General features: G+C 40.5%; 1 protein-coding gene across 1 annotated transcript in view; it reads right to left on the bottom strand.

The window, feature by feature from the left end:
• The window catches only part of atp9a (ATPase phospholipid transporting 9A), a 37,111-nt gene that overhangs the window by 14,829 nt on the left and 5,173 nt on the right, over positions 1-17,109 (bottom strand). Inside the window, exons 3-19 of the mRNA XM_084916713.1 lie at positions 16,310-16,423; positions 16,004-16,112; positions 14,913-14,971; positions 13,948-13,999; positions 12,866-12,960; positions 12,487-12,567; positions 11,544-11,619; positions 11,024-11,100; positions 10,635-10,795; positions 10,392-10,534; positions 9,655-9,767; positions 8,779-8,988; positions 6,322-6,483; positions 5,652-5,744; positions 5,451-5,534; positions 4,307-4,477; positions 2,231-2,329 (exon numbers count right to left, since the gene is read on the bottom strand). Coding sequence (XP_084772839.1) covers positions 2,231-2,329; positions 4,307-4,477; positions 5,451-5,534; positions 5,652-5,744; positions 6,322-6,483; positions 8,779-8,988; positions 9,655-9,767; positions 10,392-10,534; positions 10,635-10,795; positions 11,024-11,100; positions 11,544-11,619; positions 12,487-12,567; positions 12,866-12,960; positions 13,948-13,999; positions 14,913-14,971; positions 16,004-16,112; positions 16,310-16,423 — 1,899 coding nt within the window. The remainder of the gene's footprint in view (positions 1-2,230; positions 2,330-4,306; positions 4,478-5,450; positions 5,535-5,651; positions 5,745-6,321; positions 6,484-8,778; positions 8,989-9,654; positions 9,768-10,391; positions 10,535-10,634; positions 10,796-11,023; positions 11,101-11,543; positions 11,620-12,486; positions 12,568-12,865; positions 12,961-13,947; positions 14,000-14,912; positions 14,972-16,003; positions 16,113-16,309; positions 16,424-17,109) is intronic.

The following is a 17,109-nucleotide window of genomic DNA, read 5'->3' as shown; positions in this document are numbered from 1 at the left end:
TTGGGAAGCGCATCTGTAACCGGTTTGATCCCTGGGCTCTCTGTCCTGGTCGTTGTGTCCTTGGGCAAGACACTTCACCTACCGCCTACTGGTGATGGCCAGAGGGGCCGATGGCGCGATATGGCAGCCTTGCTTCTGTCAGTCTGCCTCAGGGCAGCTGTGGCTACGACTGTAGCTTGAGTGTATGAATGTGAGAGTGAATGAATAGTGGAATTGTAAAGCGCCTTGAAAAGCGCTATATAAATGCAAATGTTTAATTTATTAAACAGCACCATGTAGCTACTGAATAGCAAGTATAATTCGGCATATAGGTTCCTATCTCTACTTGTGTTTGAAATAAAATTGGAGTGACAATTAAATGTTTCTGTGGAGCCTACAGGCGGATATCAGGTTGACGTAGGGAATAGAAGTAAAGAGCAGGATGAGCCTGAAACTTCACTCAGTTTAAAGCCTTACTGTTTCCAACCGTCAAGTTCCACTTTATATCCACGCCTGTCCATCCTTACAAAATATCTTTAGTTACGATTATTAATTGAGAGGTCAGAATCAAATACTGGTGACACAAATTGAGCATCTGACCACATGTGAAATATTGCTATACTGGTGAATAACTGCACCATTTCTTTTTCTTGCAGAACAAGATGATGTCACAGTGAAAGTGAGCATTTGGATACAAAATGTGCAGCACAAAGCAGATGAGAAGAGCACAAAGACATAGGAGGTGCAGCCAAATAATCAACTAAAAGACACCGCACAGACTGAAAATGCAACTGTTAGACAAGTGTATAAAATTTTACCATAAATAGATTGTGAATTCTTGAGTTTAGGCCAATTTTGATCTTGTACCTCAAGTACAGCTACATGTTTTTGCCACATGTAATTACTAAGAACATTACGTCAAAGCGACTTTGACCTTTTCCCATGAAAATATAGTTTTTCTCTGAGTCCAAGTGAGTATATTTCATTAAATTCCACCAAAGCTATTGCATTTATGAGAATGGGAGTGACACACGACCTGAAAAAGAAGTAACTGAGTCCACAGATGCAGGCAAGGCTGGTACAAAAAACCTTAAAATTTTAATATTAGAAAATATTAGAAATATTAGAAGATTTTAATATCACAAAAACTAGACTGTAAATGACTAAACTGAAAGTCCATAAGATCATTCAGATTAAATTAAAAAGTAAAATTATTGACCTTTTAGCTGAGCACTGTGTCTTAAAGAGGCATGTGTTGACACAAAAAAGGCATAAGGTAATTTCACCCTATTGTAAAAATGTTTTTAAACTTACCACAGAGGAGGTTAAAATGAAAATTATGCATTTGCAAATTATTCAGGGCTTGTCCTTACATTTGCACACAACTAGACTGTAGTGTATTGTTGATGTATTACAATGCAAATATTAAAAGGGTGTGTTAAAAGAAAAATGGAAAGGGGAAACGGGATAATATCCTGCATAAAAAAAATTGAAAAAATAAACAGAATTTCTTAACAGTTGTGTCAGGTTCAAATATAGACTCAAATTCTCCAAAAATTCAGCACTGACAAGGCATGGTGTTAATCTGTCAACAAAAGCTATGCTCTGGAATGAATATCCTTCAACCACTGACAATTCATACGTCAGTCCAGTTCAGGCCATTGGTGGCCACCAGGAAACTAATCCAGATGTATGTGCAGCAGGCCCAGTCAGCACACCCCCGTCCACTGGGACAGAGGTTTTTAAGCACTGCCAACCATTGTTATTCTCTTCCAGTAACCACAGTTGTACGCAAGTTCTAACCTTCCTATATGGCAGACGCTCCTTCTGCTCTGGCATGGATCCAGAGGTTAAGGCAGAAGGGGACTATCAAAGCAGCTACAGTGCCTGAAACCTGCAAAACAAATTAGGAAGTGAGCCCTCTGCATGTTCCCTCTGGGAGTGGTTCAGCTGGTTTCTCCTCTGTTTGAGCGAAGGGCTGTTTGTTCTCTTTGACAGTGGCTTGGATGCTTTCACTGGTGGGAGGTGATTTATTCAGCTGTGGATGCTGGCTCGGCCTGCATGCGTAGTTGTGTTGGGCTGCATGACCACTAGCTAATGGGCCTTGGTCACAGAGCCTGGATGCCCGTGGGTTGACAGATTCAAGAAACTGTCAGGGCAGCTTTGAACTGACATCAGCCCTGGAGTAAAATCAACTATTACCCACTAGATATGTACACAAGAGAAAGACGGGCCTGTTTCATGGACTTACTGGTCTGAAGATATGAATGTCCTGGTTGCGGGTGATCAGATGTGCGTTCTTAGCAGTGCACGTGGCCGTTTCAAGCTTGTCTCCGGTCAGCATCCAAACCTACACAGGAAACAGAGACAGAAATCCCACTCCAGTGTCTTTAAACCCAGAGATAAGACTTTGAGAATCGTCTTGATAATGAAAGCCTGTAAAGATTGCTCCACAATCTTTAAGACAAAGCCCGTGGAGCAATTTTACCATTAAAAACAGTGTTAGTTTAGTTCTTGTGCTTCAAACAAAAATAACACAAGTCATCACACAGACTGGTATCACAGCATCCAAATTCTTTCTCATTAGTATTTTGGATCTTGCATATAAGAGAATTGACATGGCTGATTCATCAATATCACAAAAAAGGTTTGGGGGGATTTTATCCTCAGATCTTGACATTCTGACTCCACCCAAACACAGCTGAATTTAATTTTAACAAATTACATGAGTGGTAACTTTTAAAAAGCAATGTTCTGTTCGTGTGGTTTATTTATAAAACACACACATTTATTTTTTTATTGGATGACTTTTTACAGAAGAAACTGACTCCATGTTCAGTAGTTTGTCAAGAGTTTTGGAAAACTGCACAGCCGCTGATTTTTAAAAATGTTTTAAATGCCATGACCCAAAGAAATTTGACTCTATTTCTGTCTGCTGTACTAAAGCAGAGGATGAAAACGGGCTTAGAGGAAAGACTTAAGACTGTAAGTTGAATTGTTATCATGTTTGTTGCCATGGTCACAATAAACTGGAGAAACTGAGATTTGTTACTTTTTCTGAAGTTTGGTTTAAGTGCCTCTTGTTTACCTTTTGGTGTGAAAGGTGAGCTATGCTTGTGCTTTAGCACAGCGGTCCCCAACCTTTTTTGCACCACGGACCGGTTTATGCCCGACAATATTTTCACGGACCGGCCTTTAAGGTGTCGCGGATAAATACAACAAAATAAAACTAGTACCGGTACTGAAAAAAAAGATTTATTCATAACACACGTGAAAAGACCCAGGAAAACCGAGTTAACGATAAAAACGATAACAAAATAACGCTGAAAACCCATAAAAAACCCTGAAAACTATACATTTCACACCTGAGCCTCAACTCTCGCGGCCCGGTACCAAACGACTCACGGACCGGTACCGGTCCGAGGCCCGGGGGTTGGGGACCACTGCTTTAGCACCTATGAAGAGCATACTGGGAAAGAGCATCCTTTTCAAAGACTGACGCCATGTCCACACTAATACGTTTTCGTTTGAAAACGCATCTTTCCTCTCCGTTTTGGCCTTCCGTCCACACTGAGACAGCGTTTTGAAAACGCTCTCCATAGCGGATACATTTGAAAACGCTGTTTTCGCGTTGCATTGTGGACAGCGAACCCAGAGCGTTTTTGAAAACGATGACACATTTTAGTTATGTGATGCAGTCATGTGACCAATTAAACTTAGATAGCGGAGGGCATTATACAGCTGTTGTTTTGTGACAGCCCTATTAAAGATTAATATCAGTTGGTACATGCTTCAGATAACTTTTCTTCAAATTCTTTAATTCTCACTCACTTTTGCAACTTAGTTGTTTTGTGTTACTCGCAGCAACAACTCCACCTCATTGTTAGTCCATTTAAAAAACTCGGTGCTTTTCCTCAATATTTTGCCGCGACGTTTCAAAGAGCCGGAAAGTAAATAAACGGCAGACAGAAATGAGGTAGGTCGAATCGTCGTGCGTTTCACGCAAGCGCAGTACTGGTACGTAAGCGTTTTTGGCTGTTTCAATGTGGACGCACAACTCTGTGAAAACGACTGAAAATGATAGTGTGGACGCGGAACGTTTTCACGAAAACACCATTTTCAAATCTATCCGGGCTTCGCCTGAATTGAACATCTAAAATCATCAGCAAATAACTAAAGTGTCAGTTTTAAAGTTTAAGGGATGGAAAAAATGAAGGCTGTATTGAGATACATACAGCCAATATGAAAAACATATGTGCTTGTCTTCTTAGTTTGTTGCTACTGTGCACTGTAAGGCCATCTACCCACTCCACCCCACCCCACAGACCTTGATGCCTGCATTGCGGAGGATCTCCAGAGTGGGCCTGACATCAGTCTGGAGCTGATCCTCCACCCCAGTCAGACACAACAACTCCATCTCCATCTCAAGACTCTCAATCACTGTGGCCACCTTCAGAGAGCGGTCATGGACGCTGAGCTTGGCCTGCACGTACCGCGCCTGGAGAGTAGTAGTGGGAGGATAAGAAAGTTTAAATACTGTGAAATTACTGCAAGAAGTGAAACAGCCAGGAATAAAAAAAGAAAACAGGAATGTGGCTGTCAGCCAGGAGAGTCAAGAAAAACAAATAAGGAATAAAATGAGCCAGGAATATGTCATGCATTGTGCATACATAAGGCCAAATTTGCAGTCTACCTACTATATACCATCATAAATGCACTGATACTTTAAATACAAAAATAGCAAAATACAAAAATCTGTGTATAAATGTAAACTGTCAAGCAGCCCTGAAAGCTATAAATATAGCTTTGTTAAACAAAATAGCTATACATACAGCACACTGTACTTACAGCATACAGGACAGACATAATCAATCAGTTAACGCCCATCTTTAGCATTTCAGCTCGACGGCAATTTGTGAGTGAGATAAAGCAAAAACAATCTGAGTCACACACTCTGCGTGTGACTCATACAGGAACATAAACTCTGTGTGTGACTCAGTTGGTGACTCACTGCTGCCCACCAGCTCTGCTCACTCAATTATACACTTCAGTAATAGGCCTGGGGCTAACAACTGCAGGGAAGACAGCCATGCCCTGCTCAAACAATGAGGGGGGCCTGGTGTATGTGAGGAACAGTGGGGTAGAAATACTGAAGGGGGGGTCAGAGGTTAGTCTAATTACCCAAGGACACACTTTGACATTTAGAAATACTGAACATGTCTCCTCCAAATATCAATATCATGTGTAATGCTTGTCAGTCGACAGATGCTTAATGTAACTTGAGCATGTTTTACTATCACACTGTTGAAACTGTAATGGCTTTACTAGACAGGGACCAAACAATGCATGTATAACAACGCTCGTAAACCTAAGCACACTTCAACAGCCCCATCTTCTCATACTTGAATCTGAAACCCAACTCTGAGCTCTGTCTTAGATTGCTGTAGGTCAATTTCATGGAGGGCTGTTACCTCAAAATCCTGATACTGCTCCTCTGTCAGCGACTTTTTGGAAACCACGAGGACTCTCAGACCTTCCCTCGCCATGTTCCCACACTAGAAAACACAGACAACATCTGCATGTGATCTAAAAGTATGTGATTTACTATTAACAGGAATAAAATCAGTGTCATCAGGTATGTGGCATGACTCGTGGGAAACATAGAAACATACCTCCTCTTCCAGCCAGTCGTTATACTGGACGATGCCTGACATCACCACATCGGCACCTTTCATGTAGAAAGTGATCTCTCCTGTTGATTCATCCTAGAAAAACATTGATTTGTGCTTTATCATGTGCAAACAGTACATACAATTGTATTTAATATTTGGTACAATGATTACCCAGCCGTGCTTCTCGCAGGGGGATTTCTACTCAGCGTGCACGAGCCAAAGTGCACGTGCGCCATTCTATTATTTAGTGTTGCCTAGAAATTCATAACTTATTTTGGTATCCACAAGAGAGTTAAAAAGTGTTTGAAAATATTATCAGGAGGAAGTCAACTTTAAAAATCCCTGGCTTCCTGAGTAATATCCCAGCCAGCAATAATAAAGTTAGTCATCCGACTTAGTCAGAGGTCACATGGTGAGGTATTTCTCAGATTATACACTTTAGCACAAATCTGTTTTTCGTTTGTTTTCCTTGTTAAAGTCAGCACCAAGCAAGAATCAACATCATAGCAACAACCACTGACCTACATTGACTGTAACTGAAAGTAATTTCTAAGCAATAGAGATGTGAGGAAATCAGTACATTTCCTTTGTATCAAAATATATTGAGCAAGATGGACAGCAGCCACTACTAACACTAACAACTAGTAATAATATTAATTTTGGCACTCACCCTGACTATAATCCCCATCCTTTTGCTCTCATAAGTGAAGGGAAATATCTGAAGGATGGTGAAGTTCAGTATTTGGCCAGTAGGGGTCCGCAGCTGCATGGATGACTGGTCTCTTCCTACAAGTGTAAGGCCAACGCTCTCAGTCCACTGCACCAGCGACACCTATCAAAAGCACAGTGTAAAGGCTTTAGTGAGCGGTCATTAAAATGCACAACTGACACTAAATATATATAGAGCACAATAAGAAGGCAAAATATGTAGCTTTTAGCTAATAACATATATTTCTACCAAATAAAATATTATCATCATTCAAGAACCCCTTAAGAGAAAGTGACCTCTGCCTGGGTCATTTTATTATTTTCATGGCAAAAGCATTGTCAATATGATGTTCCATTACTTGAATTGCACAGAAAACAGCGAAGGCCACTTTGAAGTAGACTGTCAGAGAACATCAATAGCTCAAGCATTTTCAGCACTTAACACTATTGATTGAAAAACTGGGAAGATGTCCATTTCTTAACTGAAAATATAGTTTCTGCTTGTTCCTTTCTGAAGGACACAACAGACAACATCCATTAATACAATAGAAGCATGTGTGCGGGGGTGGTGTGTGTGTGTGTGTGTGTGTGTGTGTGTGTGTGTGTGTGTGTGTGTGTGTGTGTGTGTGTGTGTGTGTGTGTGTGTGTGGGGAGAGAGAACGAGGGGTTGGCATTGCCCAATAACTTCCAGACTAAAAACCAGATCACATTCCCAATTCATCATCCATCTTCTGCCAGGACAAACAGCAGAGAAGCCAAACAGATGCAGATAAGAGACAACAAGGGAGACTGCTCTGCTCCTACAACAACTTTAAAATCACTGATTCTGGGATACCAAAATTACTTATTTTGGAAATATGCACCACATAGCCTAAAAATGTCTGACCAGAAACGCTTTAGCGTCATCAAAGCTCTGACTACTGAAGTGTTTGTCATACAGGTTGGGAAGTATGAAGATTATGCTTAGTCAGAGTCTAGAAATATTCACTGTGGAGGAATTTTGGGATCGGGTGTCTGCCACAACAGCACTACCTTATAATAGAAGCATCTGAGTTAGCGGCCCATTTGTAACTGGACTGAATAATGCTTGACCCAGATGGCTTGACTCACAAACACCACATGGCTGACATGTTCTTTATGAGCCGGAAAGCAAAGTGATTCAGATTTCACTCCTCGTTGAACCAAACCATACAAACGAACATTTATTAAAATTTTAATAAATGTTGAAGAAAAAAAAAAAGAAAAAGAAAAACCTACTTTCATCTGCATGCGGATGGTGGCAAACTGTCAGTTACATTACAGTAGTAGAAACCATACATTTAACAGTCACTGACAGTGCATCTAATGTGCTCACACACAAAACCAGATCTATAAATAAGACTTCCTGAAAGCTGTTGCAAAGTAAACTGAATCTGTCTCGATTGTATCAAACTGACTGAATGCAACTTTCAGGTCTCAGCAACTCAAAGCCAACTGTTTTATCCATTGTGACCTAAAACAATAAAGCGGCTCCATTTCCTACCAACAACGCAAACCACCGATGCTAGACTTTTTTTTTTTCTTTTTTCTTTTCTGGTGACCACCACATAGTGTATTGGGTGCTATTAAAATGTGCTATCGCAAAAAAAAAAAAAAAGGAAACTCAGAGGGGGCTAAGTGCAATGGGCTGAGGAGCACATTAAGGAAATCCGTATTTACATGGCAGGAAATGGATCGAGTCGAAATCCGCAGCCTTTTTCCTGACGTTCAAAAGAATTCATACTGATCAAGGACATCAGTGTGGACTGCATTTCTGTGAGACTCTCCCTATTCAAGAAATACAGACACTCTTGTAATGGCCTTGACCAAAAACACAAACCTACGCATCTTATATGCAGAAATCTGCTTCCCTGTTTTGCTCTTGGTCTTAGGTTTGGGTAGAGTAACTACATTTTAAACATTTCAAACTGAAACATCAAAAAATAAGAGTTCAGCTTTATATATTAACATATATCATCTGATGAATGAATAATGAAGGTCTAATCACACTTTTAACTTCAGCACGTTGATATGAAAACAGTCTTTTAGAGTCATCATTTGTGTACGGATCAAAGTGAGGTAACAACAACCACAATATACTTATATTAGTTACTAGTTTTACACCAGGGGTAGGCAACTCCAGGCCGGTGTCCTGCAGGTTTTAGATGTGTCCTTGATTCAAATGGCTAAATTACCTCCTCAACATGTCTTGAAGTTCTCCAGAGGCCTGGTAATGAACTAATCGTTTGATTCAGGTGTGTTGACCCAGGGTGACATCTAAAACCTGCAGTACACCGGCCCTCGAGGCCTGGAGTTGGACACCCCTGTTTTACACAATAATAATGTGCATACAATGTGCCTTATAGGTTTTTATAAAACAGCATTTTCTTGGACTGGATACCTCATCTGGGCTGGATGCCTGGTAGACTCTGCAAGTGTCTTCGTAGTGCTGCTCGGCCTCGGCCTGGTCCGTCACGCCGTTGGACTCGTACACGGGTGTTACGTTGTGCACCAGGGCGATGGCCTTCACAGCCTCGTGAACTCTACTGCTGATGGTTTTTCGAACCTTAGTGGCTGCTGGAGCCCTGGAGGCTGGAAGGTCATGGGTGGGCTGAAGAGAATTAGAGAAGGTACTGTTAGTGCAAGAAGAACAAAGAATATAAACGGTTTAACAGACTTCTTTTATGTGAGTCTTTCACTGTTGCCAGCTGTCAAGAGAGGGGAAGTATTCTAGCCAACAGAGCTAATTATCAGTACTGTCAACTTAAAAAAAAAAAAAGATCAAAAAACCATGGGCCACTAGTGACTGAGAGTTTGTGAGGAAGCTGCATTAACACTTGAAATGTTTCACAGACTGAGGAACTAGCTTCTTCATTTCAACAGTTTCCATTATCGCTATGTTAGCAGCCTGTAAACATAACCAGATGTGTAGAGTAAATATGAACTATTTGCTTCTGCATTGTGAATTTGCTATTTTTAGAAGGCTGCATGTTCTCAGGGTTAATGATGGTGTCATTAAAGGAGTCCGGTCAGTGCTTCGCTTGTGGGCTAATCCTGTTTCCTGCTCTACTAACCTCTGGTGTCAAGAGGGATAAAGAATGTCATTTGAGGTCAGGAAGCATTCAGCTGAACAACATTACATACATTTTCTAAAAAAAATTGCTTTTTTAATCCTTTCAAGAGCTTTTTAAATTTGAATCTCCTCTTCTGAATACTGGGACACAGTTTGCTCAATTTAGTCACTTTTTCTTCTTAAGATACACATAACACCTTTCACCTGTGTGTAGGCACTGAACACATGGCTCTGTACTTCATCCATTGAGTCCATCCCATATGCCACAGTTCCAAGATGGAGCCGTCTGAACACCATTTCATTTTGGGTAAGAGTTCCTGTTGAAAGTTACATTACAGACATTTAAACAGTAAAAGTTATCACGCTTGACAGCACAAATTATGACCCTATTGTAAAGATTAAATTATCTAAGTAACAAACAACAATCAGTCACCTGTAACAGCCACATATGGTGACCAGAAAAATGCCAGAAGCATTTGACACTACACACAACCTCTGTATCCTCACACTTACTTTAAAAGCATTTCTGCCAGTATATCAAAAAGACTTCAGGGGACTTACACATACATTAGTGTGACCTGCAGACCCCACTGGCCTTATCGCTCTCTGGATGTGGAAATGGCCGATCATTTTATTAGGCATGAGGGCTGTAAATCTGACGAGTAACACCTCCTGCCTGTGGAAGTTCACTGGTGGAGGTGTTATGCTCTAAAGGTGTGTATAGATGAGAGACTTTGATTTTTTATGATTTAAAGGTCCTGTAAGTAGCTGGTCTCAGGGAGCAAGAAACCCACCGCATAGCAACGCCGCAGGAAACCGTAGGAAGCCGTAGGAAACAGCTAAACTCTGTCTTACAGAATACCTCCTAGGAAAATCCTCACCACTTTATCCTCTCGTGTTACTGCTCAACTAGGTTAACAAAAAACGGTATGCTAGGTTACCCGTTTTGTCAGTCAGCAGGTAGGAGATCCGTCCGAGCTGTTCAGGTATGGTACTTGCCCTCACCACTGTCCCAGGGATCTTTGAGTCTTTCTTAATCATCCAACTGAAAACCATCTTTCCCATATCCAGATTTACACGCAAACTGCATCAGATAAAACAAGGAAGCACGCAATTTTTCATTCCTCACATGTAAATATAACATAGCACTGCAGATGCCATTAAGAAAGAGCGTTAAGTCGGACCTAATGGGCACAATGTGGGAGAAGAGCAGCAGGAAGCGAAAGATTTGCAGGTACCAACGGCCGGCGAAGTGCTGGAGGGCCACCATGACCAGTGACACCACAACCAGGGCTCCAAACAGGATTTTAGTCAAACAGTTCACCTCTAGGTCAAACAAACCAACCTATAAGAGAAGCAAACATAAAGCATCTACTTACTGTAAATATAAAAGATCTGTGTACTGACAAAATACAAATGTAAATAAGTGAAGCAACAAATTAATTTATCTGAATAATTAAGTTAAATCCAATCACACATATACTGTATAAAAAAACCACATACTAGGAAAAACACCTTCATGCAATTAAATGATCAGACTTCTGTCTTCCAGCTCTGGCTTACACTACTGTACCTTGTGCCTAGGGTTGGAGGTGTTCATGACACTGCGCAGCTCCTTGCCTGTGTAAATCACGACCCCCACCACTGTGCCTGGAGTAAGTGAGGCAGAGACAAAAAAAGACCAAAAAAACGGCCTCAGGGCAATATAGTAAAGGTACAACATAAAACACAGCATGTCAGGAAGATGTTTTCCAGACTTATAATCTTGACATGAATAGATTTTTCCAAATGAAGAATGACATTTTGAATGGAGGACGCAGATTTCTAATTGCTTAATGAACAACACATGCTTGTGCCGGTTAAAGTGGATTCACTCTCCCACAGACGAAGCACACTTTCTTTACAATTATAGTTAGCGGTGCCTCTGCGTTTTTAGAAAGGGCTACCTCATTGGGCTTTTTTCCAGAGTGTAGATTTGATTAGATACACCATCAAATCAACAGCTATGAAGACTCAGTGCTTTAGTGAACACGCAGGTCCTGGTTACTTGGATATTAACAGCTTTATAGATGCACCACCAGTCAGATATTTACCAGAGGCAATAACAGTGCTCGCCCACAGGGTGTTTTCAATGCTGAGGCTTTCATTAACTGGTGGGTCTCCATCTTCCTGTAACAGTTGATACAACAGACATGCAGAATGATTACTAAGGACAGAAACCAGCTTGTCCCTGCTTCTCCTAATTGAGCCACAGATATTAATCGGTTTTATCATTCAATGTTTTAGTAGTCAGCTGAGACTGAAGAAGTCACTTGGATGAGTGACGAAACATTTCTCCCACAAAATGCTACGTCAGATGAACAGAATCAACTTTTGGAGATTTACTTACCTGGATGATTGAGCATGCATCAAGACATTCAATGTTTTAGAATATATAACACAGCAAGCGCTAGGAAGTTAAATTTGGACTCTTTTACTTGTTGGGGTGTGCTATATGTTAAGAGTTTTGCAGGATTTCAACTTTTTATCGATGTAGCTGGGTGATTGTTGCGGTGGGGTCCTCAAACACTTTAAGAAACTCATTTTTAAGTCTGATCTAATATCTATTCAACCATTTATCAAATTCAGGGTTGCTGAAACTGGAGCCTAATCCAGCTATCACTGGGCGACAGGCGAGGTACAATCTGGAGAGGTCACTATTTTATCACATCTCCTGATCTAAAATAAGACATTCAACAACTTAAAAGTGTCACTTTCACAGTTTTTATAGATGAAACCAATAAATTGTGTTCTATAAGACAACAATTGAGAGCACAAATACACTTCAATGAGCATCTTTCTTTCTGCATGCTTCTGTTGAGGGGTATTTAACAACACTGATATCACTGTACTCATTTCAGACTTGTGTGTGCTGCAAAGTCGAGCACGGTTTCTGTTACAGCTCGAGCATAAAAGTGACAAAGACTCAGATGTTGGAGATGAGATTAACACGTCTGAAGGGAGATTAGGGTTCAGCGTAACAGTGCAACCACTTACCCTGGTAAAGGTTCCGATAAAGTTGTGGATATCAATGTTTGGCTCTTCTGCATACACGTATGATCTGATTTGGAGAAGGTCCTGTGAGAGATTAGACAACATGAATTAAAATTACCTGAAGAAGAAAAGAAAAGGCTTTACAAGTCCTACATGGTGCAGAACATTGTACATGCAACAATTATTAATGAATTTAATGTTTAGATTGCATACTTAACTTAGCATGTAGTGGCTAAATAAAAGACTTGTTTCTCTCAGTTCAAATTACTCTTGTATTTATTAGTTGTTATAAAAAAAAGAAAAAGAGAAACAACAACAGGGCAAACATTCAGTTTCCAGTCGAATCGTTACTGCCAGCCTCCATCTACAGTTTACAACTCACGCCAGCAGTTGGTAGTCTCTGCGTGCAGGCCACTGGGAGGCGTAGTTTCCAGTCCGTCTCTCCATCAAGCTGGTCAGTCCGCAGGAAACAGGAGCCTGGAAAAGAGAGGACAAGAGCTGCTACTGACGCCATATGAAAACAGTCACCTCTAGGGGGCAACAACAGAAAGGTTTTTATTTCAAAGAAGGAAACTCATAAGCTCCATTATTGATCACTTCACTGCCTACAACAGATTATCAACCATACTGAAGGCTAGACTGTGAGTTCATCATATTCTCATCTTTTCTAATAAACATCCATTTTTTAAGTTAATGTTATGTGTGAATTTATTTTAACATGGGGTCACAGATGAACACTAACTACTGGGAACAGGACTGAGCAGTTTATTGCTGTTGGGATAGAAGTGGAAGCGTCTACCAGAGCCCTTCCCCCCCACTGGCCAGCATGAGTCATCCTGCCCAAAACTCTAAATCCTATCCTAGGCCCTTCATAATTGACCTAATGGCCTCCACATGGAATGGGAGATAACCGAGCACTATTTCCAGTAAAACAAAGTTGATGTTTTTCTTCCCCCAACAGGAAGACGCAACAACAACAAGCATCTAGCGTTTCTTTCTTAGTCACATTTGGATTTCTAGGCTATAAATAAAACAGCAGCAGCCTGTGCATTTCAATTTAAACCGCCTTAGTCAATGTTTGGTGTCATCTCACACAAATGATAAACTAATCCATATTTGATTATTCAGATGAGGGATCTTCCCCTCTTGTCTTCTTTTTGTTCTTTGCATTTGATTTTTTTTTTGTGTCCCTTGATTTTCCTTTTCATTATCTTCTCATTTGAAAGACAAAATTAGTCAGAGACAAAGATGAAAATCAAACAATGTTTTGTCTATGTGGCCGTGGCAACTCGCCACCATAACTTTGAGTGATAACTTAGTAGTGGTCACGGTTCCGATTTATACAATGTAGGACTTCCTGTCGCAGCTCAGGGCTAATCCCTGCACCTCAGCGCCTTTTTAAACAACTCATTTCCCCAGCCGGCCTGTTGTGGATATATGGATGAATGACCGGCAGATGTTTACCATTTCTTTCAGAGGTCCTTAGAAAGATCATGTCAGCAGGAACACGCTGGTTCTACAAAGAAAGGCAGAAAGAAAAAAAATGGCGTGAACCTTACATCCTGATTCTATACTTTCCTTCTACCTCCTTATGCTCTTGTGACTTTTTTTCACTTCATGTGCCACATTACTAACAGTCAGTCAGTCAAAATATTAAGCCCCTCAGCAAATCATTCTGTCATGGCCCTAAAAGGACCCAAGCCAGCTTTTACACTCAGCCTGACCCGGCCATTTCACTCAAGATATTACACATTAAATTCACATGACCGCTTTAGCAAAATCTAACTGTTTAGATGAGTTCACGTGATTAATAGCAGTTTAACAAAGCAAGTCGCATGGCTTTTCAAAGTGGAATTTATTTGAAAACTTTTGCCATCACCTCCACCGATGACTTTGTGAATTGTAACCCAGATGACTCGGAATCACTCGGTCATATTAGCAAAATGTGTAGGACAACATGTGTGACCTTTCCCTCAACTGCACTTAATGAGTGATTCAGAGAGAAGCCCTCCGCTGGAAACTGAAGACAGAACGCGCTTCTCACATTTCATGTACAAAGACCTCAGGGACTCCAGTCTGTCCGCGAGGGGAGCAACACAGCAGATCCAAAACTCACACAGATATCGAACTAGAAACTATAAATGAAATCTCGAGATAAAACTAAAGCGCTTAATTGAATTTGTATTTCAGATCTAATTAAAAGGCATTTCATGTTCACATATGCCACGCGCGCATCGAGTCTGACAGGCCGACACTCAGCATTGATCACAAGATTACAAAATCTTTACTAACTCTTTTCACCTCAGTCACCAGCGGAGCACAGAAGATTAACAACCCCCTCATTACTAGCTGTCATATAAACAGTAACTTGACAGGTCTAAAAAGCAAAACTATTCACAGATGTGGATGAAAAAAAAACTTCAACAAACCTTTTCCACAATTATTAGATCACCAACTTGAATGCCGCTGCTTTTAACCTTCACAGTGCCTGAAATACAGAAGAAAACATAAAGTTAAGTGTTTGGCAAGTTTGAATGTTGATTAAAGTCTCACATACACGTAGCTATTTGAAATTTTTATGTGAGTCGTGTAGTTAAGAATTTAAATGGAATCTAGACCACCCAACATTTAGATTTTTTCTTAAAAGTTTCCCTAATTATAAGCTAGTGAGAGAATGTGGTATTTTTTCAGCAAATATGTCTTCACAAAACCCAGACCTCTGGGCGAATTGCATGGCTCACTAGTCACCTGAGTGAATCTGGGAAAGTAAGTCTCCATGAAGATTTGAAAGAATGCTGGGGGAGTTGAGCCTTTTCTTTCATTCCACTTGGAATGAACGGCAAAATTGTTTGGAAGAGATCACTGACCCTTGAACTCTGCCGTGACCTCTGAGCTTTGCATATGTAAGACATTAAAGCACATTAATATCGCTATGCATTCGGGTTCATGGAACTTTACTCTACAAATGCATTTTACATTTTACACACAAACACAAAAAAGACCTATTCGGTAACACTTCACAGCACAGCTTTTAGCAGAAAAGCATTAAGTGATGAAAGGTTCTAGATGGGTTTGACTGATCATATGGCAATATCTCATGCACGTGTATTCATAAACATACAATTTAAAAGGACTTAGACAAAACAACTGCAACCAGTACACCGAGTTCTGACACCATAAAGTTTCTATAAACCACAAAATATGCAGAGGGGCTGCTACCATGGAGGCAACCAGTCATTGTGTTTATGGGTAAAACAAGCTGCCACATCAAAGAGGCAAAGTGATGGAAACCACAAGAGGTCCCATGCTTTTTATTGCTGGTAGCACTTTATACCAAGGCCTCTTATGTACACTTTTACATCTCTGCTTTGAATTACCCACCATTTCCCCCAGCCCCAATAAGATTTAACAGGACCAACCTCCTACAGTTAATAGACATGTTTGCTAAGAAAACAAAAATGCAACACAGAAATCGACGCAGGTAAAACCTGCAGATGTTCCTTAAGCTTTCAGTTCTTACCTCTTGTTGAAAGCTTGCTGTAAATCTGAGAGTTCACTTCTTTGTCTCGAAGGTAGCACCTAATTTCTTCAATTGCCTCTCGCATGATGGTAATGATCAAAACAAGACCCTGGAGAGTGACAAGTCACAGTGAAAAAGTAACTAATAAAGTTTATGTGAGTGCTGCAACCGTGGAAGTGAAAAGAAATATCTAAACCTTAATTTTCAGCAAAAGTACATTTTAAAAAAGCATTGAAGAGGAACACAAATAATGGAAAATGAAGCTGATTGACCTTAATGATTAACAGTAAGTGAAATGCCACATACCAGAGGGACCCAGTAGGTGTAGAGAGCACCTAAGCGTAACTCCTCGACAAATTGAGAGCAGGCCAAAAGCAAAAAGTACAAGTTGAAGAAGTACTTGAACTGATTGAACAGCACCTGAGAACAAAAAGGCAAAGGATCAAGAGTGAAATATTCACAGTTTCGCAAAGCAACGTGCATATGGAGGCTGTTGTTGAATATACACGACTTTCAGTTTCTGGCTTTCCGACAAAGAATAATAACCAGGACTGTGATAAACAGAATTCCAAGTATTATTTTAAGTAGGGTTTAGGAGCTCCATGGTGTAGTACACATTTGCCTAGCAAGCAAAAAATCCCTAGTTGGATCCCGAGAGGAGGCACAAATCCCCCAGGGGCTGCGTTTGGAAGGGCATCTAGTGTAAAAATCTGCTAAAATGCTGCTCAGATATGAGGACCTCTTGTGAATAAGGGAGTAGATAAAAGCAGCTTTCATATTAAATAGGGTTTAATTTACCCAAAAATAACATGTGCTGCCATTTCCCAGAAAAACAAAACAAAACAGTAAAATGCTCACTCACTGCCTCAACCATACATCATCACCCATGTCACAACCTTCCCCCTCAAAAGTCTGTGTTTTTGTTTAGTTTTGTGCAACAAGTATAATATGTAATTTAAAACAAATCTGTTTTCACTGCAGTTCCTCTAATGACCACTTGAGGCTGGCTACAAAAGCGAGTCATTTCCCATCTTAAAAATTACATTACAAAGTACGTTTACAAGCTTGAACAAAAACTGGTTATGGTCTCAACCAGTAGCTTTTCC

This window comes from Perissodus microlepis, chromosome 20, assembly GCF_051167445.1.
Source record: "Perissodus microlepis isolate ML-2025 ecotype Zambia chromosome 20, ASM5116744v1, whole genome shotgun sequence".
Taxonomy (NCBI): domain Eukaryota; kingdom Metazoa; phylum Chordata; class Actinopteri; order Cichliformes; family Cichlidae; genus Perissodus; species Perissodus microlepis.
Note: the sequence above shows the minus strand (reverse complement) of the source record. Positions and strands in the feature narration are given on the sequence as shown.